Source organism: Zea mays, chromosome 8 (genome assembly GCF_902167145.1).
Source record: "Zea mays cultivar B73 chromosome 8, Zm-B73-REFERENCE-NAM-5.0, whole genome shotgun sequence".
NCBI lineage: Eukaryota > Viridiplantae > Streptophyta > Magnoliopsida > Poales > Poaceae > Zea > Zea mays.
The window spans coordinates 174,857,139-174,882,163 of record NC_050103.1 but is presented as its reverse complement, the minus strand read 5'-3'; the positions used below and the strand labels follow the sequence as shown (position 1 = coordinate 174,882,163).

Below are 25,025 nucleotides of genomic sequence, written 5' to 3'. Positions count from 1 at the left end.
GCAGCATCCGTACGACACTACGAAGCCAATCGGCCCAATCCCAAACTCCGAACGGCAACCATGGATTTCGCCCACGGCGGAACTCTTCTCCCGCCCATAGTTCGCTCTGCGCATACACAGGACACAGGGGCTATTTGCTTCGGCGTGGCATATCTACGGAGGAGCGGCAGGGGCTCGCATTTATGGGGCGAGGAGTCCCAATCCATAGCCGACGACTGGTGAGCATGCCGCAGCGAAAAACTCGGTGGGGTGGTTGAGGATTGAGTCGCGGACTTCGCCATCCGAGCGCGCCGCGAGGATTTCGGGCGGGAGCACATCCATGCGGTGGATCTGGTCAACGCGGGCGAGCTCCGAGCCGTTGAAGCCGCAGCATCCGGCCAAAGCAGATCACGGCCGATGGGTTCGGTGGTGTTTGTTCTTGGCGTGCGTGATTTGGGCGAGCCCGGAGCTACCCGCGAGTTCTGCGGACGGTTGAAGAAGACGCGGTCCTGGATGGTCCACTCGTCAGCCGCACCAGCGAGAAGATGAGTCACTGACCGCACGGGACCGCCAGTCGGTGATTGAGAGCACAGCAGGCTTGTGACGCGGGTGCACGTGAGAGGAGTGTGGCGGCTAGGGTTTTGCCGCGGAGGAGGCGCGCGCGCAGGAGAGTGGAAACGGGCTGCGCGGGGTGTTTCTGCAGTTGGGCCGAAAGCACGATCTTGGCCCATTCAAGCGTTTTTTATCTTTTCTATTTTATTTCCTTTTCTCCCTTTCCCAATTCCAACTCCAATTTGAATTTAAATTTGATTTCTGTGACAAACTTGTCTCCAAATTAAATATCCCACTTGAATATGACATGAGATAAATTAATTTATTTTTAAGAAATTTTATTTGGTGATGGCTAATGCTTTTCCCCTTCTCCACATTTCTTTAGAATTTTGCTTTCCAACAATAGAATTTAAATCCATGTGTCTATTAATATATTAACAACACCTTTATTTTATTAGCCACAAATGCACAATCAAGTAAAACTCAGCATGATGCATGGTTTATTTAGATGTTATTGGTTATTAAATCCCCCTTTTGATGGTGTTTATCCACATGTGATATTAACTAGAGATGGTACACACATATAGATAAAGGAAATATTCTCTCTTCATATGAGTTACAAATTTAGGTGTTACAAATCCTACCCCCCTTAAAAATAATCTCGTCCTCGAGATTTGTAAGAAAAGGGATACAAAAGGTTTGGTCTAGAATTTTCTCATTTGGTTTTGGGAATCAAGGTTTTGTTCATTTTTTTTACATAACTGTTGGTAGATGATTTAGAAAATATGAATATTGTATGTCTAGCCATCTATTAGGTCAGATGAGGTACAATTATGACAAGTAGAGGTTGTGGCAAGGATATAATAAGGAAAGACTTCATTCTGAACTCTGGATCTTGATTCCTCTCGTGATCCGACTTGATCTTTGAAGACTTGAGTTGATGCTTATCCTTCTTTGACGTGGTTGGTCTTCTTTGGCCTTTCTTCTTAGAGTTGCCATCCGAGTTAATGACATATGGTTAGGATATATGTGAGTAGGATGGATTATATGGTGTAGGTAGATCAGAATCTCTTGCTAGGTTAAAATTGAGGGGTTATGCAACTATCGGATGGTTAAGGTAGTTGCATATGGCCAAATCGATCTATCATTTTTAATTTAGTGCAGGGTGAACTAAGTTAAGACCCGTTCTATAGGAGTAGAGTCTAATCTATTTCATAACATGTTTGATAAGTCACTTTAGATTAGATCAGATCTAGGTTAGATTGGTGTGACTAGTTTGACTAGATAAGATCTAATTAATTTGCATTAGATCATGGTTGTTAAATTAGGGTGGATAAGTATGCTTATTAGGATAAGATGAAATAGAATCTTTTGAGATTAGTTAGATCTATTAGGATGAGATAAAATATTTTTAAGATAAGATGAATCTATTAAGATAAGAGAGAATCTTATTAAGATAAGATGAATTGGTTAGAATGAGATCTTTTAGGATAAGATAAATCTCTTAAGCTAGATATATTCCAATGTGGATAATCTAGGTTGTCTAGTTATTTTATAAATATTTTTTATACATATGTGTATATGCAGATGCAATTGTGGACATTACTCCACAATTCATCACACTCAATCAAAGATCCAAATCAAACAAGTATCATAAGAACAAGCATTCAAGCATATAGATACAAAAAAATAGTTTTGTATTTTTTTCCTAAGAGTAGGTCTCCTATTCCTAAAAATCACTTTAGGTGCAGGATTTCAAAGTGTGAAATCCACATTTGTCTTTAGAAGGAAAAGATAAGAATAATCAGAGTGAAGCGGAAATAGATTAGAAAAGATTAAGATAAGCTTAGAAAGAATCAGAGTAGCAAAGGTAAGTAGAGAATGGTTGTCCGGTTCTATCTAGGTTTCGTCCTACAGTCAACATTCCTCTGATACCACTTCTGTCACACCCGGATTTTAGGGGTCAAAAACCCGGGCGCGAACATAAACACCAGGTGTGCTGGGACCAAGTCTCACACATATGATGCATAGTGGCACAGGATCGAATGTCACATCTTTACTATATAACAGGAGTTCTGTACAAAAATAATTAAATAATTACATCATATGAGGAAACGATCCAGCAACCCAAAGTTGACTGGGAGACGACGGCCTAGACCTCTCACGAACACATCACAGCATCCTCCATGCGCCTCATCCTGCGGTACCTGATCTTGACCTGTGGGGGGGGTGTGAGACAGCAAGAGTGAGCTCACATACGTTCATCGCTCAACAAGTTGTGGGGAATAATGTGAATGAACTCGCCAAAGGTGGGAGTTCATGTGAAGTGTAAGGCTTACCAAAAGAGGATGGTTAGAGCTGAGCATTGCTTTTAAAGTTGGTCAAAATTTTATTAGCCATTACTAAGTATAAGTAAATACCAACCCAATTAAATAGTAGAACAGAAGTAACAACATCACCTGCGATGCAATGCATATGACAAATTGAATTTAAGTTCCATAGATTAATCATGTGAGGGTCCGAGCCGCTCATGACCGTGAGCACGGCTAGTATACCAGTTTTACACTCTGCAGAGGTTGCGCATCTTTACCCACAAGTCATGTTACCCATCTGCCAAGGGATCGCGACTTCCCATACACCTCTACCGAGGAGGCGAGGCAGGGTAACACTACGAGGCCTTTACAAAGTTCCACTAGCTTCAGAAAACCCGCTACAGTTTATAGGAAGCTCCAATGCAGGAATCCCTTGCAGGACCGCCATCACAGCAAAATCCTCCCGAGGGCCTCCCCAGGAATCCCTTGCAGGACCGCCATCACAGCAAAATCCTCCCGAGGGCCTCCCTAGGAATCCCTTGCAGGACCGCCATCACAGCAAAATCCTCCCGAGGGCCTCCCTACATTGACCACTCCCCTACTGCCCTTGCCCCTTTCGGGTAAGGTAGTCTTCCACTAGCTTTCCTAATTAATCAGCCAAGGGCGTCCCATTAAACCCTTGTGGTAGCACTGTTTTCCCGGGTGGTCGCTCCATGTTCCAATTAACATAATGATCTCATCATGAACAATAAATAACAACTGATAACCAAAGTATAATCATGAATAATGTAATCTTCATACCCAAAACCACATATAGCACTAGCAAGTACTACCCAGAAAGTTCAGTGGTAAGCAAGGTATAAAGATAGACAAACTAGGGTAACCTATTGGGTCCCATCAAAATTAACCTATGCAGATCATTATGATTAATTAGAACATGAGTGGGTAAAAAGAAGTGATCAAGGGCACAACTTGCCTGGCACTTGAGATTCCAGGTACCAACTTGCTCTTCAGGTGACTCGTAACCTCACTGCTAGTCGTAGCAATACAAACAAACATGGTATAGGCAAAATTAACATCACACCAAACATAAGAATAAACTGAGTAATAATAATCTACGCGTCTCTACGAGATCGTAGGAACAATAATCACTAAATTCGGAGTTACGGTTATTAAGTTATGAATTTCTGAAATTATCTAGTGCTTAGAATAGATTAATCCAAATGAATAATTTTAATTCAAGTTTCATGGCTAAACAGTGGTACTAAATGATAACCAATAATAAAACAAAATTATTGCAACTGGAATGGATGAAAAAGGATTTAAAATGAATTTTCTATTAAGTATTTTAAGTTCCGGAATTATTTTGGCACTAGAAATTCATTTCTTAAAATCTTTTCCCCATTTTCTCGGATTCCAGGACTGCGCGCAAAATACTAGAAAATGCAGGGGCTGGCGCGCACGTTTTCTTATGACTCAGAACTCCTTTATTGTGGACTGCGGGTTATTTAGTGAGTTCAGTGGGGACTCTTTTGTAAATGTACGAGACCGAAGGGTTACAGTTAACTCACGTCCACTCGATCCGCTACGGACGGCACAGATTAGATTGGATCACATCTGAACCGGTATCTAATCTCCACCATCCGATCTAAACTCTACGGCGCTAGGCGTTCCACTCCAACTTCTAATCTGGAGCACCCGGACACGATCCAACGGTTCGGGTGATACGTGCGAAGGGGGTTTTAAGAGATCCAATGCCAGCCATCCACCAGAGATTCTACGGTTTGGATCTAACGTGGCTGAGCGATGCGGTGATTCGATCTTGATCGTTGATGCCTCGATCGATGGCTAAGACACATCTTCCCCTATCCAAAGCCCACGGCGGCGGCGCACAGGCCCACACGGCAGAGCTCCCGCCGATGGCAGCCGTCCCAGCACGCCGGCGCCCTTGATGGGGACAGACCCATCCCCACACGGACTCAAGAACTCCCATCCCGATTATGCTACGCATTGCGGAGGCCAAAGCGAACACCCAGTGACCAAACACTTACCGGAGACGAAGTCCGAGCGGCCCAGCCACGGTGGAGCGTCGACCATGGCACAGTATCCGCGACGACGAGGAGATTAGCTCGCCCAAGCCGCCGATTCCGCCAGGTGAGCGGGCGCGCAGCATCCGTACGACACTACGAAGCCAATCGGCCCAATCCCTGACTCCGAACGGCAACCATGGATTTCGCCCACGGCGGAACTCTTCTCCCGCCCATAGTTCGCTCTGCGCATACACAGGACACAGGGGCTATTTGCTTCGGCGTGGCATATCTACGGAGGAGCGGCAGGGGCTCGCATTTATGGGGCGAGGAGTCCCAATCCATAGCCGACGACTGGTGAGCATGCCGCAGCGAAAAACTCGGTGGGGTGGTTGAGGATTGAGTCGCGGACTTCGCCATCCGAGCGCGCCGCGAGGATTTCGGGCGGGAGCACATCCATGCGGTGGATCTGGTCAACGCGGGCGAGCTCCGAGCCGTTGAAGCCGCAGCATCCGGCCAAAGCAGATCACGGCCGATGGGTTCGGTGGTGTTTGTTCTTGGCGTGCGTGATTTGGGCGAGCCCGGAGCTACCCGCGAGTTCTGCGGACGGTTGAAGAAGACGCGGTCCTGGATGGTCCACTCGTCAGCCGCACCAGCGAGAAGATGAGTCACTGACCGCACGGGACCGCCAGTCGGTGATTGAGAGCACAGCAGGCTTGTGACGCGGGTGCACGTGAGAGGAGTGTGGCGGCTAGGGTTTTGCCGCGGAGGAGGCGCGCGCGCAGGAGAGTGGAAACGGGCTGCGCGGGGTGTTTCTGCAGTTGGGCCGAAAGCACGATCTTGGCCCATTCAAGCGTTTTTTATCTTTTCTATTTTATTTCCTTTTCTCCCTTTCCCAATTCCAACTCCAATTTGAATTTAAATTTGATTTCTGTGACAAACTTGTCTCCAAATTAAATATCCCACTTGAATATGACATGAGATAAATTAATTTATTTTTAAGAAATTTTATTTGGTGATGGCTAATGCTTTTCCCCTTCTCCACATTTCTTTAGAATTTTGCTTTCCAACAATAGAATTTAAATCCATGTGTCTATTAATATATTAACAACACCTTTATTTTATTAGCCACAAATGCACAATCAAGTAAAACTCAGCATGATGCATGGTTTATTTAGATGTTATTGGTTATTAAATCCCCCTTTTGATGGTGTTTATCCACATGTGATATTAACTAGAGATGGTACACACATATAGATAAAGGAAATATTCTCTCTTCATATGAGTTACAAATTTAGGTGTTACACCGGAGACACCATGTTCGGTGCCCATCGAGGGTAACATGGCGCACTCCCCCCCTCCTCCTTGCGGAAAGGCGACACAGGGGCGTATGTAAAAAGTCGAGTCTGTCCCTGATCGTCCTCTCGCCCTGTGCGGAGGCTCGGGGGCTGCTCTCGCAAACCCGGCTCCGGCCGAACCGTTGACAGCGTCAACATACCAGCCCGAGAACTTGGGCCCCGACCGTGCACCCGGGCTACGGCCAGTTCGCATGAGGGAACGACCAGACCAACCGAAGCGTTACGCAAGGCATTAAGACCTCGAAGGAGTGAAACCACTCCTCCGAGGCCTCGGGGGCTACACCCGGCGGGTGCGCTCGCGCGCACCCACCGGAATAAAATGCAACCGAGGAAGGCTGGTCCCCTTGCAAAAAAGTGCGACGAAAGCCTCCAAGCGAGTGCTAACACTCCCTTCGAGGCTCGGGGGCTACTGTCGGGGACCATAATTAGGGGTACCCTCAAGACGCCTAATTCTCAGCTGGTAACCCCCATCAGCATAAAGCTGTAGAGGCCTGATGGGTACGATTAAGTCAGGGATCAGTCCATACGAGTGACTCGATCATGCTTCACCCGAGCCTAGCCTCGGACTCGGGCAGCCGACCTCGAGGGACTTCCGTCTCACCCGAGGCCCCCCTTTTAACGGCGGACACATCTCCGGCTCGCCCGAGGCCTTGGCTTCGCTAAGAAGCAACCCTGACTAAATCGCCGCACCGACTGACCGAGTTGCAGGGGCATTTAACGCAAAGGTGGCCTGACACCTCTATCCTGACGCGCGCCCCCCGGCAGAGCCGAAGTGACCGCCGTCACTCCGCTGCTCCACTGACCGGTCTGACAGAAGGACAGCGCCGCCTGCGCCACTCCGACTGCAGTGCCGCTCGATAGAGTGAGTCACAGGCAGTCAGGCCTCGCCAGGGGCGCCATAGGGAACTCCGCTCCGCCCGACCCCAGGGCTCAGACTCGGGCTAAGACCCGGAAGACGGCGAACTCCGCTCCGCCCGACCCCAGGGCTCGGACTCGGGCTAAGACCCGGAAGACGGCGAACTCCGCTCCGCCCGACCCCAGGGCTCGGACTCGGGCTAAGACCCGGAAGACGGCGAACTCCGCTCCGCCCGACCCCAGGGCTCGGACTCGGGCTAAGACCCGGAAGACGGCGAACTCCGCTCCGCCCGACCCCAGGGCTCGGACTCGGGCTAAGACCCGGAAGACGACGAACTCCGCTCCGCCCGACCCCAGGGCTCGGACTCGGGCTAAGACCCGGAAGACGACGAACTCCGCTCCGCCCGACCCCAGGGCTCGGACTCGGGCTCGGTCCCGAAAGACGACGAACTCCGCCTCGCCCGACCCCAGGGCTCGGACTCCGCCCTGGCCTCTGCCGAACGACTTCCGCCTCGCCCGACCCGGAGGCTCGGACTCGGCCTCGGCAACGGAAGACAGATTCGACCCCAGCTTCGGAGGAGCCCCCACGTCGCCCGGCCTCGGGCGCGGGCCCGCCACGTCAACAGGGAGCGCCATCACCACTCTACCCCGAGCCGACTCGGGCCGCAGAGAACAAGACCGGTGTCCCATCTGACCAGCTCCGCCAGATAGGCAATGATGGCGCCTCCCAAGCTCCATGACGGCGGCAGCTCTCAGCTCTCTTACGGAAGCAGGTGGACGTCAGCAAGGACTCGACCGCTCCGACAGCTGTCCTTCCGCCAAAGCTCCGTTGCTCCTCCGACAGCCACGACATCACGCCAGCAGGGTGCCAAGATCTCTCCGGCTGCCACATTGGCATGTACTTAGGGCGCTAGCTCTCCCTCCGCTAGACACGTAGCACTCTGCTACACCCCTCATTGTACACCTGGATCCTCTCCTTACGACTATAAAAGGAAGGACCAGGGCCTTCTTAGAGAAGGTTGGCCGTGCGGGACCGAGGACGGGACAGGCGCTCTCTTGGGGCCGCTCGCTTCCCTCACCCGCGTGGACGCTTGTAACCCCCCTACTGCAAGCGCACCCGACCTGGGCGCGGGACGAACACGAAGGCCGCGGGACTTCCACCTCTCTCACGCCCGTCTCCGGCCACCTCGCCACTCCCCCCTTCGCGCTCGCCCACGCGCTCGACCCATCTGGGCTGGGGCACGCAGCACACTCACTCGTCGGCTTAGGGACCCCCCGATCTCGAAACGCCGACAGCGCTGGAGGTTGTACTAGCTCCGTTCCAGCTTTTGCGGAGATTTTCGAGGAAGGCTTCTTCTCCGGTGGATCCGCTATACGATGCAGAATCCCTTCTTCGTCTGCCACGGACGAGATGGTTCCGAAGCAAAACACGGATCCAGAGCGGAGAGCAATCTTATGCTGGAAAATGATGGCCATTGAGCTAGCTTGGATCAGTGACACACCCCCTACCTGGCGCGCCAGCTGTCGGTGTTTGGGACCCGACCGCGCACCCAGGGTTACCCCTCAAGGTGCTTTTGGGTAAGATGGTGTTACCGACTGTAGCTCGATAGTTCGTGCTAGACGCACGAGAGACGATAGACAATTTTATATAGGTTCGGTCCGCTTAGAGAGACGTAACACCCTACTTCCTGGTGTGGATCTTTATGTGGTGGGTTACAGGGGAATTCTCTAGTATGAAGGATGCTAGAGAATGGAGTAGATGACTAATGAGTGACATGTCTTTTGATGGGGTGCCCCCTATGCCTTATATACTCGACCGTGGGGCGTTACATGCGGGTATGATAACAGCGTGCACCTAAGTAATAGTGAACTGACTGAATTTATCTTCCTATAATCCTACCGACTTATCCTCGTTTAGTTCCGACGTCTAAGGCGCTGCACGGGAGAATCGGATCAATGCTATGGATAATGCTTAAATCCAATGAGCCGTCCGGGCTAGAGTATATTCAATCTTGCGTCAATTCATTCCGTCTGCGACTCCTCCCCTGGCCCACGAAGGGATGACCTTGCAAAATAATAGACCCAAAGCTTTTCACGAGGCCTTCTAGCCTTCTAGTGGACCCGGAGGATATCTGTCCCCACATAGACCGAAAATGAGAGTAGAATAGCATGGTCATCTATCCTTTTTCTTCTCGTTGAAGTGCAAGAAAAATGAAGCAAGTGGCCTCCTCACTTTTTTTGGTCCACGGAGGACATGAACGAAAAATTTAAGAACAACATTTTACAAAAAAATGCCACTATTGCGTATTGTGGCCTTGTATTGCTCGGCCTTTTTCTCGGTTGGTTGTTGTTAGGGATGGCAACGAGCACATTTTACCCGCGTGCCCGCGGGTAAAAACCCTATAGGGTGCGGGTTTGGATGTGAGTTTGTACCCGTGGGTACGGGTATGAGTTTGATTCTCAACCCGACGGGTTTTTTCTCGTGGGTATAAAAATGTTGTACCCGTGCCCGCAAACCCGTATACCCGCTCGCGTGGGTATATATATATATATATATATATATATATATATATATATATATATATATATATATATATATATATATATATATGTATATATATATGACAACTTGTGGGTACTGTGCCCGCGGGTGCCATAAACCCGCGGGTAGCGGGTGCGGGTATGAGTTTAACATTAATCTCGCGGGTACGAGTTTGTAATCTCTATACCCGCGGGTTTTAAACCCGTTGCCATCCCTAGTTGTTGTAGCAATCCGCGAACAAGGAACTCATCGCGAGTAACATCGAGGAGAGCATCATGTCGCTAGAGTCTTATTCTCTGATCTCACGAGCATAGTGGTGATAATGTTTTTAAAATTTTATATTATAAGATTTAAAAATCAGATCGGATTAGGATCATATCATATTTCTATTTATTTTTAAACTAAAATTTATTTAAGACTCTACTATTTTATAAAGAAGTGTTTGTATCACGATTCATTAACACCACGATAATGTATTGGAAAATAATGAAAACGAGAAACAGAGATACAAAAAATGAATAATTTTCATTGATATTATGAAGGGTATCACATATATAATATATACATGAGGAAAGGGTGTAAGTCAAGAGTCATATTCGTAGGCAAGAAACTGTGGCATCCCTTAAAATTGAGGAAAATTTTTTTGGTGCAGCCGGCTGCAAACCAGGATGTTTACAGCTTCTCACATAAAAAAAGATTAACCCCACCTACAGCAGTAAAAACACAGCTAAAACATTATCTGATAGACTTGTATATAGGATCAATTCTCTTTTTTTGTAAGGGGCTGTAAATATTTTGGTTTGCAGCCTGCTGCACCAAATTTTTTTCCTAAAATTGATCACATGTTGTTTTCTTCAGCATCTTGAATCCATACGACCATACCAGAGACCAGAAGGCTCCTAGTTGGTGGATGCGGCGAGCGCCGTTGGTCAAATCGCGGTCGGCCACGTCTCTCCTCCACTGGCCGTCCCACGGGCCGCGGTCCCACTCCCACTCCCACCCCCACCCCCTCCTGGCCGCGATCCTTGCGATGTGGACGCTTCTCGGGTCGACACGTCTGCAGGCGAACCCCCCGGCCTCGGAGGCTCGGACTTCCAGAACCTTCCTGCCGCTTCCTGGCCACGAATGGCCGTCCCGATCCAGCGTCCCAGCGCGCGCCACGTGTCAGAGATCGGCCACGTCGGCGTCCGATGTGGCGCTCCCGCCCCCGAAGAAACTGATACGGCCCCAACCCTCGCGTCTCAGCCTCACGCTCGGAAGAGTAAGTGGCCGCCGCAAGCCCGCAACCAACACCAACGCTTTGCTCGCTTGCTCCGCTGTCCGCTCCCGTCGGCCAGCGATCGAAATCAGCGGTGGATTCGGAGGCCCAGGCTCCCGGAGGAGATGAACGGCCGCGGCACCGGCGGAGGAGGGGGAGGGGAGGATGAGATGGAGGAGGACAGCGGCCCCAGCTGCGCGCAGGGGGAGGGCGCGGGGAATAAGGAGCGGGTGGTGCTGATGTGGGGGTACTTGCCCGGCGTGTCCCCGCAGCGCTCGCCGCTGCTCGGGCCGGTCCCCGTAAGGTTGCCCCCGACGGCGGCGACTGCCGCCGGTGATGGGTGGAGAGACGTGTGCGGCGGCGGTTGCGGCTTCGCGATGGCCATCTCTGGTGACGTATCCTGTTCTCTTCCTCATTGTTGCCGTGCTTATTCTCTGATGCTGCCAGTTCATTGGTTCTTCGCGTGGGATGTGGTAGATCTGTTGGGGGTGTCCATGTGTGTGGTTTTTGCCCCCGGACTGCGTAGGAATCGTTGGGGGAGGGTTTTGGATGAGGGAATCTGGCGAATTTTTGCGATCCGGATGCTTCGAACCCTCGATTATTCGTGTTTTCGTTTTTGGGGAGAAGACCCTCTTGAATTGAATAGGTGGTTAAAGGCTGAGCTTAGAGAGGTGAGTTTTCTTTAGTGTGGTTTTGGTATACGAATATGTTAGGAATGAAGTAGGGATTTGATTATGAGTGGGAAGTGGTTTCAATGCTGAAGGTGAGCGTACATGAGGCAAAACAACATGGTTGCGTAAAGTTCCTTTCCTTAGTTTTTTTTTCGAACCTGATTCTGTTACTTATTCCATGAGAATCGAACAGTAACTGGCAATGTCTAGAAAGTAGGCTAAACAAGGGTCTTGGAATGCCATTGTTTCTTTCTGAAACGTGGTGACATACTGACAACCATTCTTGTCTGCTCGTGCTATGTGCCTTGCTGGCTTATCATCTTCATAAATTTCAACTTCATGCAAAGTTCAAGTTTCAGGTTCAAATTACTAGCTCTAGGCTTGTAGATACAACTAGAAGACCCCATCTGTTGCCTTATGTGCCAAATGCGCATTTCCTTTGTTATGCTCCCTCTGTTCAAATTATATGTCTGTTAGTCAAACTTGCTAGTTTTGACCATGTTTATAGAAAAATATATTAACATCTACAATATCGAATAAATACTTGGAATAAAGCTAAAACAACTTACAATTTGGAATGGAAAGGAAGAAGTAGTTGCTAATTTGTTCTCATCCAGTTCGACCAAGCTCTGAACCTATTTCTTTTCTTTTTTGTCATTTTCTTCAGAGTCTGGAAAACTCCTCACTTGGGGTTCAGCTGATGACATGGGCCAAAGTTATGTGACTGCTGGGAAGCACGAGGTGATATAGCATTGATGCTTTTATGCTTTCCTGCCCCATGTGAGAAAGCTCAGGACCTATTACTAAAGATAGAATATTATACCTCTCAGGAGACTCCAGAAGCTTTTCCACTTCCTAGCAGTGTCGTGATAGTGCGCGCTGATGCTGGATGGGCTCACTGTGTTGCAATAACTGGTATTTAGCAATCCAAGTCCCTACTCCCTAGTTTCGATCTAAACAATCATAATTATGGTATTGTTCTTATAATTGTTTTGCTGGAACAGATGAATATGATGTTTATACATGGGGTTGGAAAGAATGTGTTCCAACTGGAAGGGTTATTGGAGACCAGTCTTCAGTTGGAACCATGGAAAAGGATGAAAGGCAAATGGCAATGGCCACTGACCAAGGTGGTAATGCCTATTTTTTACTTCATCTGTTTCCTGCCTAAAAAATATAAGTTTCTCTACACCGATTGTTTACAGATATAATAAAGGCAACTCCATTACAGTGAGCCCTAGGTCACAGGTGTCTAGGACAAGCAGCGGAGCGGCAGCTGGTTCCTCTGAAAGCAGAGGCACTGATGACAGCACAAAGCGACGAAAGTTGTCTTTAGCAAAACATGGACCTGAGAGTTCGACATCCAGTGATGAAAGTCTTTCAGCACCCCCTTGTGTTGTGACATTTAGTACAGGAGTGAAAATAGTGGCTGTAGCCGCTGGTGGTCGTCATACATTAGCACTATCAGGTAACCTGCATATGTCATTATGACACTGACATTTGCCCTATAAGGATATTTACTGACTAAAATATTTTTTCCTCCGAAACTTCAGATTTAGGTCAGGTGTGGGGTTGGGGATATGGAGGAGAAGGGCAACTAGGTTTGGGTTCTAGAATCCGAACTGTTTCTTCTCCCCATCCTGTACCGTGCATTGAATCAGCACTATACACCAAGGATAGGCCATCAGCTATGAAAGGTAACAAGGCTGCTGAAGGACATGTCAGTAAAGTCTTGGGAAATTGCGTGAGGGCAATTGCTTGTGGAGGTCGTCACAGTGCTGTAGTAACAGGTCAGTTATATATATTTTTAGTTTGTTTCTGCTAGTAATTACCATGTTCATGTAGAGACCGCGTCGCCGCGCTGTCATTCTGCATCTCATGGTAGTTTGAAAAATTAGCTCTATGAAAAATAAGAGATTTCAAATCAACATTTTATGTCAGCTCTGTAACAGTATAACTTAGTCTTTGTACAAACACTTGGACTTTCCATGCTAGTAAGTTTACTATTTTGCAAGATTGTAGAAAATGCAAGAGCTCAGACAAAAAGGTGTTAAGTAGACATAATACTGTAATAATCCTGGCAGTGCTTCTCTTTTTTTAAGCGAATCATATCTTCAAAAGGGTTATCACTTGTTTTTTTTTACTAGAGGAAATATACTTCTGGAATCTAGTCTGAGGATCTGAGTTGCTACTTGCTACTAAAAGGGCTTTCTCGGCTCAAACCATGATACTATTTTCAAACCACCTGGAACTGCAATCTTTTAGTTATCAGATTGTAGCGGGGTTTAGTTTCATTTTAAGTTTTAGTTTTTCCAATAGATATGCCATTTTATTCAAAATTTGCCCTTATTTAACTCTCAAGTTCTGCTTGCAGATTCAGGAGCACTTCTTACATTTGGATGGGGGCTGTATGGACAGGTTAGCCTTTTCTATCTAGCTAGTTTGGTCAAACGAAATTTTGATCCTTTGAACCAAGCACACATATTGAAATAGCTAATTATACATATATGTGCTCAGTGAGCAGCATTCTATATCTTAGTGTTGTGTCAATGATTCAACTAGTTCATTGAGTACAGGAATTAGTTATGACAAGAACTGACACCTTCATTTGTGTATGGAGAATATAGTAATCTTGATATTGTTTCGAATTGTCACATAGTTCACTCCAAACCCATGTGATAAATAATACTCCCTCCTTCCCAAAAATAGTATTCGTTTTAGGGTGTTAATAGATTCATACAATATTTGATGTATATGTTTTATATATGTCTAGGTTCATTTTCATCAATTTGAATATGGACAAAAAAGGCCCTAAAACGGCTAGTATACTGGGACGGAGGGTGTAATTCCTTTATATCGTTATTTGTAGTCTGTATATATATGTTGAAATTTGTATTATTAGTAGTCGGCAATGATTTCAAGTCGCCTAGTCGCCTGGTCGAACCCTAGGACCGACCAGGCGACTAGTCGCGATTAGGCGACGACTAGGGCGACTAGTTGACCCCTAGTCGGTCCTAGTCGGTCCCTGGTCGTCCTAGACTAGTGCACGACCAGCAACAAACTCTGTATAGGGCAGCTGGCCAGCAACACAGCATTGGTTGAACTGGGGGAGCAGGAGGGACAACAGCAAGTCAGCAACCATCCACTACATGCAGTACAAAGAAGGGAGAGAAGTGGAGGGAGCAGGAGGGACCTTCAGATGATGTGCTCATCTCGCCACTGGTTTGCAGCCACAGTCGGTTGGAGACTGCAGTAGTGCAGCAGGCTGCAGGACTCCAGGAGAAGGGGCAGGGACGCAGGGTGCTGTACCGCCGCCCGCCGGTGTCCAGGACTGCAAGGGCGGTGCAAGAGAGGAGAGGCAGGGGCGGTGCAAGAGAGGAGAGGAGAGGACAGAGGAGACGTGCAAAGAGCCAGTGTTGGCGGCTAGGGTAGAATAGGGGAGGAGAGGAGACTTCCAATCACTGTAGATGGGCTAAAAAAAGGCCCAATAACTGAACCCTAGCCAGGACGACCAGGTCACACAAGTCGGACGACTAGTCGCCCTAGTCGACGATTAGTCGGACGACCAGGACGACTAGGTTGTCTAGTCGAGTCGTCCACCAAATCGTGCACTAAATACCGACCAGCCCGACTAATCGCGATTAATCGCGATTAGTCGGACGACTTGAAATCATTGGTAGTCGGTATGTATATGTTGAAATTTGTATTATTAAAAACGATGGATACCATATTTTCACAGTTTTCTTTTTTTAATGGCACGTTTTGCTGGGTGCATCAATTTAATTTGCTTTATATGTTACATGGGATTCTTCCGTACCAATGTGCTTTATTTTTCACAACCGTGCTCTTTCTTCTTTAGTGTGGACAAGGGAATACAGATGATGTTTTAAGTCCAACGTGTGTATCGTCTATCCTGGGAATCAAGATGCAAGATGTTGCCGCAGGTTTGTGGCACACTGTATGTACATCTGTAGATGGTGATGTGTATTCGTTTGGAGGAAACCAGTTTGGACAGCTTGGCACTGGTTCTGATCAGGCTGAGGTATAAAGTTTTCGATGTTAATAGATGCCACTATAGTCAACATACTTTTTTGGTCCATAGAGATGCCGTTAGTTTTGGATGATATCCACCTATCTGATGACATTTGGCATCTTTGTATTTCAATGCAGACTCTTCCAAAATTGGTAGATGCTACAAGCCTGGAGAATAAGAACGCCAGATCCGTTTCTTGTGGAGCTCGCCATAGTGCTATTATAACAGGTAACTTTTAGTTCGAATGTTTGTTTATGGGGATCTCAATTGTGTCATCTTGTATGCACATTTGCTTTTCTTACATAACTACACTACTTATGTAGGTTTATATGAGTACTGATCTTCATTTACTTGTATCTTGCTATTAGCTTTATTATATACGACGATTGCCTTGCTGCAAATGGACCTAACGTTACCTCATCCTTGGATGCTCTCATTTGTATCGAGAACAAAACGTTCTGTGTTAATCAGTGACTGAACTGATTTATCATTGAGCAACTCACGAGTAGATTTTTCTTCTTTTGATTATTTCATTAAGTTATTCTTGCCAAGTTGAACCGGTAGAAGCATCACAAGGATACATACTGATCCCTCAGGTTTACTGGAAGTAGACCAGGGGCAGAACTAAGGCCTTATTCATTTATTCCTATCCCATATGGATTGTATAGGATTAGAAAAAAATATGAAAGATTTAGACTTGTTTGGGAATTAAACCCACTCAATCCACATGGATTGAGAGCAAAACTAACAAGCCCTAAGGTGGTGGAAAAAAATGTGTCCATAGAAATGGAAAGGGGTTAACTATCTATATTACCAATAAGTTTTTCCATCTGACAAGGGTTACACAACTATTGCAGATGAAGGTGAGGTATTCTGCTGGGGATGGAACAAGTATGGCCAGGTGGGTGCCCCTTAACATACCTTTTGCATAAACATATTGGATTGTAAAATTAGCTGTGGTCTATCGAATCTGTGGTCGTTTATGCAGCTTGGCCTTGGCGACTCAATGGACAGGAACGTGCCTTGCAGTGTACGTGTGGACGCTTACCACCCGCTAAACGTATCATGTGGCTGGTGGCACACCTTGGTGCTCGCGGAGTCGCCTGCTTGAAACCTGACAAAGAAATTACCTTAGATTGACAATTTTGTTAGGAACTTGTAGGCTCGTGCAGGTACGGTGATGCTGCATTTCATCGTGTACATACATGGCAGTGCATACAGATATGTGTATTCATTCTTTGCGGTGCGCTCTTCGACCTGTGCGACGTAGACGAAAGCTTGTATCGCACTGCGTATACAGTTGAATAGGCTTGCCTCGACAAATTGTGCTCGAAACTGGGATCTACAACTCTTGACAGGTTACGCTGCTGCTCCATTGCTAGTAGTGGAAAATTTTCCACAAGCAACAATGCAAGACAGGGTAACCGGTTTACGTGATTGCTAACTCCGGACGGACGTGATCCTCGTTACAGAAGATGGATTTGACATCGATATCATTAGGGCTCGTTTGGGAGCCTCATAACCGGTAAACCCATGTCGTCCAGTACCCGTGTGGGAAAATACCTGTGTGAGCTATGTGGCGTTTGGAAGCCCACGGGAGGGGAAAGTATCACCTGTGCTGGGACCGGTTTTCACGGGTGGAGAAAACACGCCTCCGAAGGCCGGACACGCAACACTCGCCGAGGCTCCAGCTCCACTTCCCGTCTCGTCTCCTTCTTTCGATTCAGCCGCCACAGCCCTCAGCCACCGCCGTCGCCACCTGCCTCGCCCACCGCCTCTGAGGAAGAAGACGTGGATTCGAGGGTTGACCGCTGAGAAAGAAGACGCTACTCCCTGTCTCGCCTCCTCTTCTAGATCCAGCCGCCGCCGTCTCACCCACGGATCTGAGGAAGAAGACGCAGATATGGTGAGCTTCCACCCTTTTTGGCTTCTGTCCATCGCTGGCGCGCGGACCTCCCTCCTCTGTTGGTCCTTCTTAGGTTTTTATGCCTCTAATTGTCTCTTTCCTAACATGCAGAATTGCATTGGTGCCATAGACGGTACTCATATTCCATCACTATTTCAGAAGACAAGGCCGCTCCATACAGAAATAGGAAAGGGTCTTTATCCCATAATGTTATGGTAGCTTGCGATTTTGATCTAAACTTTACCTTCATTTCGTGTGGATGGGAAGGATCCGCATCAGATGCTGGGGTTCTTCGTTCAGCACTTGGCAGAGGATTCCATGTGCCAGAAGGAAAGTTTTATCTTGTCGATGGTGGATATGCAAATACAACATCATTCATTGCCCCTTATCGAGGAGTTCGGTACCACTTAAGCGAGTTTAGGAGTCGACGTTCCTATGCCAACTACAAAGAGCTCTTTAACCATCGCCATGCAATCCTTCGAAACCATATAGAGAGGGCTATAGGTGTCTTGAAGAAGAGGTTTCCTATTCTAAAAGTTGGAACCTTCAATCCTATTCAGTCTCAGGTTAAGATTCCAGCGGCAGCAGCTGTCTTTCATAATGTAATTAAACAACATAATGGCCAAGAAGAGTGGCTAGATCACCTCCCAAGCAACATTGAACCGTCTCAATATGTCGATGTCCCGGAGGGAGAAGTCAACTACCCTACCGGCTCAGAGTCTGTTGATGGAAACAATTTAAGGGATGACATTGCGATGCAGATGTGGGTTGTACATAATGTTTAGTTGATGTGATAGCACTTGTATCGTTATTTATGTACTTGATGCACCTAATATTTGTATCTTATTTATGTACTTCTTGCACACAATTTAATTTTTATGTGTAATTTAAAATAGTAATGGCAGAGGAAGCATCTAGGGCGAATTAGAACTTCTTATATGAGAAGGGTTTAATTGAAGTATTAACTGAGCACAAGGTTGATGCCCGATTTAAGGGACAAAATGGTTGGAACTCAGATGGTTGGAGAAGCATCACTTGTAAGTTCAATGAGAAATTCCCCTCAGCACATTTTACAAAGCAACAACTTCAAGACAAGGAGAAAGATTTGAAAGCAAGCTACAAGGCCATAAGCAACGCAAAGAATGAGAGTGGTGTAGGATGGAATGAGACTATGGGGATGATATCAGCTGAACCAAATTTGTGGGAGAAGTGTGCACGTGTAAGTTATTCTCTCTCTTTTGACAATGTAGTATCATTCCAAAACATGCCTTCGTACTAAATATATGTTGTATTCAACAGAAATTCCCCAAATTAAAGAAGCATCGCAAGAATGGTTTCCTCTGTTTAGGAGCTGTGAGGCCTTGTATGAAGGTAAAGTCATATCTTTCTGACTTCTACTAAACTGATATGAGTTTTTAAGGAGAAATACTTTGACTTTTTTTACAGGGAGCATTGCTAGAGGTGACATGAGTTTCACTTCTACTGAACCGATGCTACATGTAGCATCTGTTAATGAACCAGTGCAACATGTACCAAGAGCGGGCAGCGAGATCAATGTTGCTCGACCAAGTGTGGGCAGTGAGACTAATGTTGCTGGACCAAGTGTGGGTAGTGAGGCTTGTGAAGTTCAGTCACCACCTTCCGGTACGTCAGTACATGGAAGCGGGAAAAAGAGGAAGAAAAGTCAAGTTGCAAGTGTTTTGGATGACTATTTGGAGCACAAGAAGAACCAAACAGATAAGACTATGGAGGCGTTCCTTGAGAAGAAGAGTCGTGGAGAGGAGTCTATGGATAGGTGTGTCCACATATTTGAAGCTATGGAGGAGTTGACAGATGAGGAGAAGGCCATTGCAGCAGAGGTGTTCGAGAATGAATTGAATCGAGAGATGTTTCTGAAGCTAATAATTCACAACGTGCGGCTGATTTGGCTTCGGAGGAAGATAAGGTATATATATATATATATATATATATATATATATATGCCCTTCCATCCTCTCTAAAAACAATTGTAAAGTCTGGAAAAAAACTTGTGTATTTACTTGCTTTCTAATTTCAGTAGGATTACATCTACCTGAGAGATGGACAAGGTGTGACTGATGGCTTCGGTGCAAACATAGGTATGCCTCACCTTTCTAAACCCATGGCCTTATGAGCAGATACATAGTTAAATGAGTATGGAATATTGCAAACCAATTAAACCAACTACAACAAACTTTATTCCCTACTGTAGCAACTTCCCCAATCTCTTATCCAACTGTTCCACTGCCTTCTGCTTTGCCTCCATCTAGCTGCTTGCACTTGTGTTAATATTTGATCATTCAATTATCTTGTTATTGCAATGTGAACAATGTTTTATGCTATTACTGAAAGTAGCCTAGAGGGGGGGGGGGGGTGAATAGGCTACACCTGAATTTTTTCACTAAAAACTTCGAGAAAGGTTAAATTAAAGTTGCACTGGTGCAATCCGCTTCAGTTGATTTTGTTCACAACTGAACAAGTTTGAACCTGCTCAACTTAGATAAACAAATATTACGAAGTAGTGAAAGATTTTGCTAATGACTTGCCCTACGCAAGATCTACTCGAATAGATAATATGAACCAACCAACAAATTTAAAGTGCTTAACAAGAACACACAAGAACACGCGATATAACCCGAGGTTCGGCAACCACCACAAAGGTGTCCTACTCCTCGTTGAGGAGCCCACAAAGGGCCGGGTCTTTTCCAACCCTAATCCTCCACAAACCGACCACAAAGGTCAAGGCAATCTCTTCTCAAATATGCTCAAAGAGCGGGTGATACAAACTTCTTGGGGTCGTCCACAAATTTGGAGACTCCCAAGCAACCTCTAACCGTCAAGGAACGCAAGGTTCCAAGAGTAACAAATCCGCACAAGGTTAAGTTTGCAACGAGCTCAAGAACAAAGAGAATAGGAGAATCGAGATGAAAATGACAGCGTGTTAGATCGAGTTCACCTCACACCAAGGATCCTTCAAGCGATTGAAGGAGATGTGATTGCGGGTGTGAAAGGTGAAATGAATGCACTTGTTGAGAGTTTGGTCAACCAAGATTTCGTGGGAGGAGCAGAAGTAAATGAGAGAGAGAGTGTGAGGGGTTATATAAAGGATCCCCCAAAAGCTGGCAGCCGTTGGGAGAAAAAGAGTAAAAACCGGTTGAACCGGTTTTCAGACCGGTTGAACCGGTTTCTACCAGGGGGATCCCGGTTCACTAACCTACTCAGCCGGAGACTCGACCGGTTTCAAAACCGGTTGAGTAAGAGAAAAATCCGGTTAAACCGGTTTTCCCAAAAGATCTGCAACGACTTTTTCTGACAGCTCTGACTGTCAGACAGGTCAGAGCAGGGGTGGCAGAGGAATAGTCCCAAAACCGGTTGAACCGGTTTCAGGACCGGTTGAACCGGTTTTTAGGGCTGAAACCAAATTTTGAGTGTTTTGAGGAGGACAAAAGTGGTGTTTTTGTGGGAAGTAAAATTGGTCTTTCTCAAGGGCATTCATGATCTGGAAAAATGTTCTCAAAGATGTTTTCAAAAGGTTTTGAACTTAGCTCATTGCATAACTTACTTAACCATTGCGGATCCCTCTTAATTGTACGGCGATTCCTATAACTCAAGAATTATAAAATGAGTATTGTCGTTGTTTCAAAGCACTTGGAGCACGCTATTTGATATGGAATTTTAAATCTGCTGTGCTTTCTATTTTTATGCTTGTAAGATCTGTGCTTCTCCTGTCTGTAGAATTACTGTGTACATGCTAGGAGCAAACTTGTTAGAATCTCTGTTTGTTTTGTCATTTAATCACCAAAACCCTCAATTAGGGTTGATTGCACTTACAATCTCCCCCTTTTTGGTGATTGATGCCAAAACAAACTAGAGTAGAGATAAAAATTAAAAATTACGAGTACTTGCAAGATAAAAGCATTTGTGTATGTGTAGCTCCCCCTAAATATGTGCATGAGTTTTATGATATTAACATTGACTTGATATGTCAATTTGCAACATATTTAGAGAGAGTGAACAATCAACACCATACACAAAACAATGAGGGATGAAACATAATTAGATTGTGATGATAGAAAGAGTAAAATTACACATACAATCTCATTATTGCATAGCATATGATATGAAAAGTTTACTACTGCTATTACAATAATGATATTACATCGCATCACATCATAAAAAGTTTATGGCTTCAGAGCCATGCATGCATCACAAGATAGACTAATAATTATTACAAACCGATGTTCGTTACATAAACAGACTGCCACGATAAAAAACCTTCTCCCCCTTTTTGGCAACAAGAACCAAAAGAGGAGAGAGCCACCAACACAAAAAAATCACCAGTTTGGAGGAGGCTGATGAGGAGCAAAGAAGTGGTGTGCCAGGTGAGATGCGAAGTGTTCTTCACCAGACTGATCCAGGGGAGGAGCACTTCCAGAAGGATCCTGGGGCGGAGGGTGAGAGGATGATTGACCCGGATCCCCATAGTAGGGAGGCGGGGCAAACTGCTCGTGATCATCGAAGTAGGTTTCTTCTTCTTCGTCTTCTGCTGACATAAAGGGCACCTCGTAGGCCTGCTGGTGCCACTCATTGATCTCCGGGGGAGGAGGATGGAGAGGCACGTCAGGCGAGCGAGGGGCAAAGGGCATACCCATGGTGGAAGCTTGACGACGAAGATTGTCGTCAGTCTCCCGCTGATGCCTTGTCAGCTCATGTACATCCACAGAAATGTTCCGGCACATGGAGAAAAATACCGCAATCCCGTGGGCCAAGCGGGCACCCATCCCTCGGCCACGACCACGACCACGTGGCGTGGGAGATCCGCGGCCAGGGGAGGGACGCGAGGCACCGGCAGCAACAGCAGCAGGACCAGCAGACGGACCAGCAGAGGTATGTGCACGGGAGCTGGAAGGGGCTTTCCTTAAGCGCCCTGCTGGATTGTTGGGATCAATCCAGAAAGGGGTATATGATTGATGTCTTGTACTTTTATCATATCGAAACTGCGTCACAACTTCAATCATCTTCATGATAAAAGGTGCATGAAGACATCCCTTCAGTGGAAAGCAGGCAACATGAATGATTTCCTGCCAGATCATATCAAAGACGTTGATACTCTCTGAGCTGCTAGGCTTCATGAATGAGAGCAAAACCTTGCTCTCTCCAAGAATATTCATCTGATTACCCCCTTTTGGAATGAGGGTCATCCTGCTGAGGGAGTTGATGTATCTGTAATACTTGTGTACGTTGGTGGACTCCCAGTATTTCCCAGACTTAGAGAGATGAAGGTCTCTGGCTTCATCTCTAGTAGGTTGGCGGAAATCATGGATCTTTATCTTATCCCCAGAAATATCATTGTCAGTGAATCCAAGAATGTGAGCAAACCGACGGTAGCTCACCTTGTACCAGCTTCCCTCAATGTAGAAGTTAAGATAAGGATAGTTGTATGGACTGTCCTCATCCGCCAGCTTGACCCACAGAGTTGAGTAAAACTGGGCAATGACTTCATCATTCCAATCATATTGGAATGTCATTATATCCTTCATTTTCTTCCTTTCACAGGCCCTCAATGCCTGTGTCATCTCTGGGTCCCCAATTGCCTCACATCCTTCCCAGTTGATATAGCGTTGATGAAGTATGGGTTGATGTTTCTTGGGGAGGATCACAGTGTTGTAAAAATCCACATGATGAAGCGTCCAAAAACGGTTCCCATCAATCCTGGCATCACGAATGCGTAATGCAGGATTCTGGAAACGGATGTCCTGCAGAAGAGCAAAACCTCCACTGGCAGTGAAATCAGTCACTGGCTCATTGCCAGCGCGACGGGCCTCCGCCCGGTGGAGGACCAAACCTCGAATAACAGGGGCATGGGCAGGGGGAAGATCAACCTCATCGTCTTTCCCACCCTCATCATCACTTGTTGTTTCCCATGCATGAGGGTTTGTCGCGGGTCGGGATCGACCGGATGGATTCCGGGCCATCCGACCACGACCACCATGAGACCCGGAGGCCTCACCACCCTGCATGATGTTGCCACTTCCTCGCCCACGCTTGGATCTGGAGCGTGGGGGAGTATCTCCATGAATCTCTTGGTCGTCAGAGGAGTCGGATTCAACCACAGAAGGATTCCTTCTATGCACCATCCTTAAAAAGATAAGATAGAACCTATGATGAGCAAGGATCTTAACAACCACGCTTGAGTAGAGACGTGTATGATATTGAGCATGCACTTCAACCGTTCATGTGAGCGGTTCAACTACAACGAACAATATCAAACCGCTAAACTCAAACAATGTTCGTGACAAATGAAGATAATCTAAGTGTTGCAAGCACTTAAACTAAAATGTACCCAACGAATGATACACTAGATAATCAAGAATGAGTGGGATTGAGTAAAAAGAGATGAACTAGGACAATACCTCGATCCAGAGTTTAAATCAAGAAATCCCAACAAGATCGAGGGAGATGATGGAGAACGCCGAGATGAACGGATTTCCAATAAAATTTCCAAAGATTGGATGACACAAGTGGGTTTTGGAGTGGTGAAAGTGTGGAGGAGAGAGAGAGAGAGAGAAAAGAGTAGGCGGCGTCGGCTGGGATAAGGAACTGAGAAGAAGATAAGAGAGAAAGGGGAGAGAAATAGGGGAGGCGCCGGCCGGTCAACAGACAGAAATCCGGTTCAACCGGTTATAAAACCGGTTCAACCGGTTTCTGGTCAGACTGCGCAGTAAAAGCACGTAGAAAAAGGTATTGACTGCGCGGATTTTGTGGCAGACTGACAGCGCAGTCTGCGAGACTGACGGCGCAGACTGCGGCGCTGACAGACAGCACGGACGCGGAGGTGGGCAAAACCGGTTCAACCGGTTTTTATACCGGTTCAACCGGTTTCCACCAGGGGAAAACCGGTTGAGTGACCTACTCAGCCGATTCACTCAACCTGTTTTCAGATATTGCCTGAAAAGGCTATAATAGCACTTAGCAAATATGACATGAGTGATTTTAATGAAACAAATAGTATTTCTCATGACATATTGCACAAACAATCAATTTATATCCATCAAATTTGATCAAAATTTTAGTTTTTAAGACACGTTTCGAGAATCCAAGATATTTAGTTCACTCCTAAGAAAGCAAAACCTAGTCTCATCAAGGGGTTTTGTGAAGATATCGGCTAGTTGATTTTCGGTGCTCACATGAAACAATTCGATATCTCCTTTGGCTTCGTGGTCTCTCAAGAAATGATGTCTAATGTCAATATGTTTGGTTCTAGAGTGTTGCACTGGATTGTTTGCAAGTTTTATGGCACTCTCATTGTCACACAATAGTGGAATCTTGTTAAACTCACAACCAAAATCTCTCAGGGTTTGCTTCATCCATAACAACTGTGCACAACATGCCCCAGCTGCTATGTACTCAGCTTCTGCAGTGGAAAGTGCAACACAATTTTGTTTCTTGGAACTCCATGACACTAAGGACTGCCCAAGGAATTGGCAAGTCCCAGTTGTGCTTTTTCGATCTAC

The 25,025-nt window shown here is 46.4% G+C and overlaps 2 protein-coding genes across 2 annotated transcripts; both read left to right on the top strand.

Annotated features, from left to right (window-relative positions):
• Positions 1-10,680: 10,680 nt before the first annotated feature.
• On the top strand, positions 10,681-16,922 carry LOC103636503 (ultraviolet-B receptor UVR8). The gene is made up of 11 exons (XM_008658845.3): positions 10,681-11,273; positions 12,222-12,295; positions 12,385-12,469; positions 12,559-12,684; positions 12,786-13,022; positions 13,108-13,344; positions 13,929-13,972; positions 15,414-15,596; positions 15,725-15,815; positions 16,445-16,488; positions 16,576-16,922. Exons 1-11 carry the CDS (start codon positions 10,751-10,753, stop codon positions 16,696-16,698), a joined length of 1,767 nt encoding a protein of 588 aa, XP_008657067.1. The 5' UTR covers positions 10,681-10,750; the 3' UTR covers positions 16,699-16,922.
• A 1,742-nt stretch (positions 16,923-18,664) lies between these two features.
• LOC103637535 (uncharacterized) lies at positions 18,665-24,463 on the top strand. Its single transcript, XM_020543238.1, has 5 exons — positions 18,665-18,712; positions 18,793-18,856; positions 18,940-19,438; positions 24,280-24,368; positions 24,453-24,463. The coding sequence occupies exons 1-5, from the start codon at positions 18,665-18,667 to the stop codon at positions 24,461-24,463; spliced, it is 711 nt and encodes a 236-aa protein (XP_020398827.1).
• The last annotated feature ends 562 nt before the right edge of the window (positions 24,464-25,025 follow it).

What these genes read in the sequence shown, in the direction of transcription:
- LOC103637535 (XM_020543238.1), top strand. Translation starts at nt 18,665, where the DNA reads ATGGGGATGATATCAGCTGAACCAAATTTGTGGGAGAAGTGTGCACGT. An exon ending in TGTGGGAGAAGTGTGCACGT is followed by an intron (nt 18,713 to 18,792) that starts GTAAGTTATTCT and finishes TGTATTCAACAG; the next exon opens with AAATTCCCCAAATTAAAGAA. An exon ending in TTTAGGAGCTGTGAGGCCTT is followed by an intron (nt 18,857 to 18,939) that starts GTATGAAGGTAA and finishes CTTTTTTTACAG; the next exon opens with GGAGCATTGCTAGAGGTGAC.
- LOC103636503 (XM_008658845.3), top strand. Translation starts at nt 10,751, where the DNA reads ATGGCCGTCCCGATCCAGCGTCCCAGCGCGCGCCACGTGTCAGAGATC. An exon ending in TCATACATTAGCACTATCAG is followed by an intron (nt 13,023 to 13,107) that starts GTAACCTGCATA and finishes CCGAAACTTCAG; the next exon opens with ATTTAGGTCAGGTGTGGGGT. An exon ending in CTGGTTCTGATCAGGCTGAG is followed by an intron (nt 15,597 to 15,724) that starts GTATAAAGTTTT and finishes ATTTCAATGCAG; the next exon opens with ACTCTTCCAAAATTGGTAGA.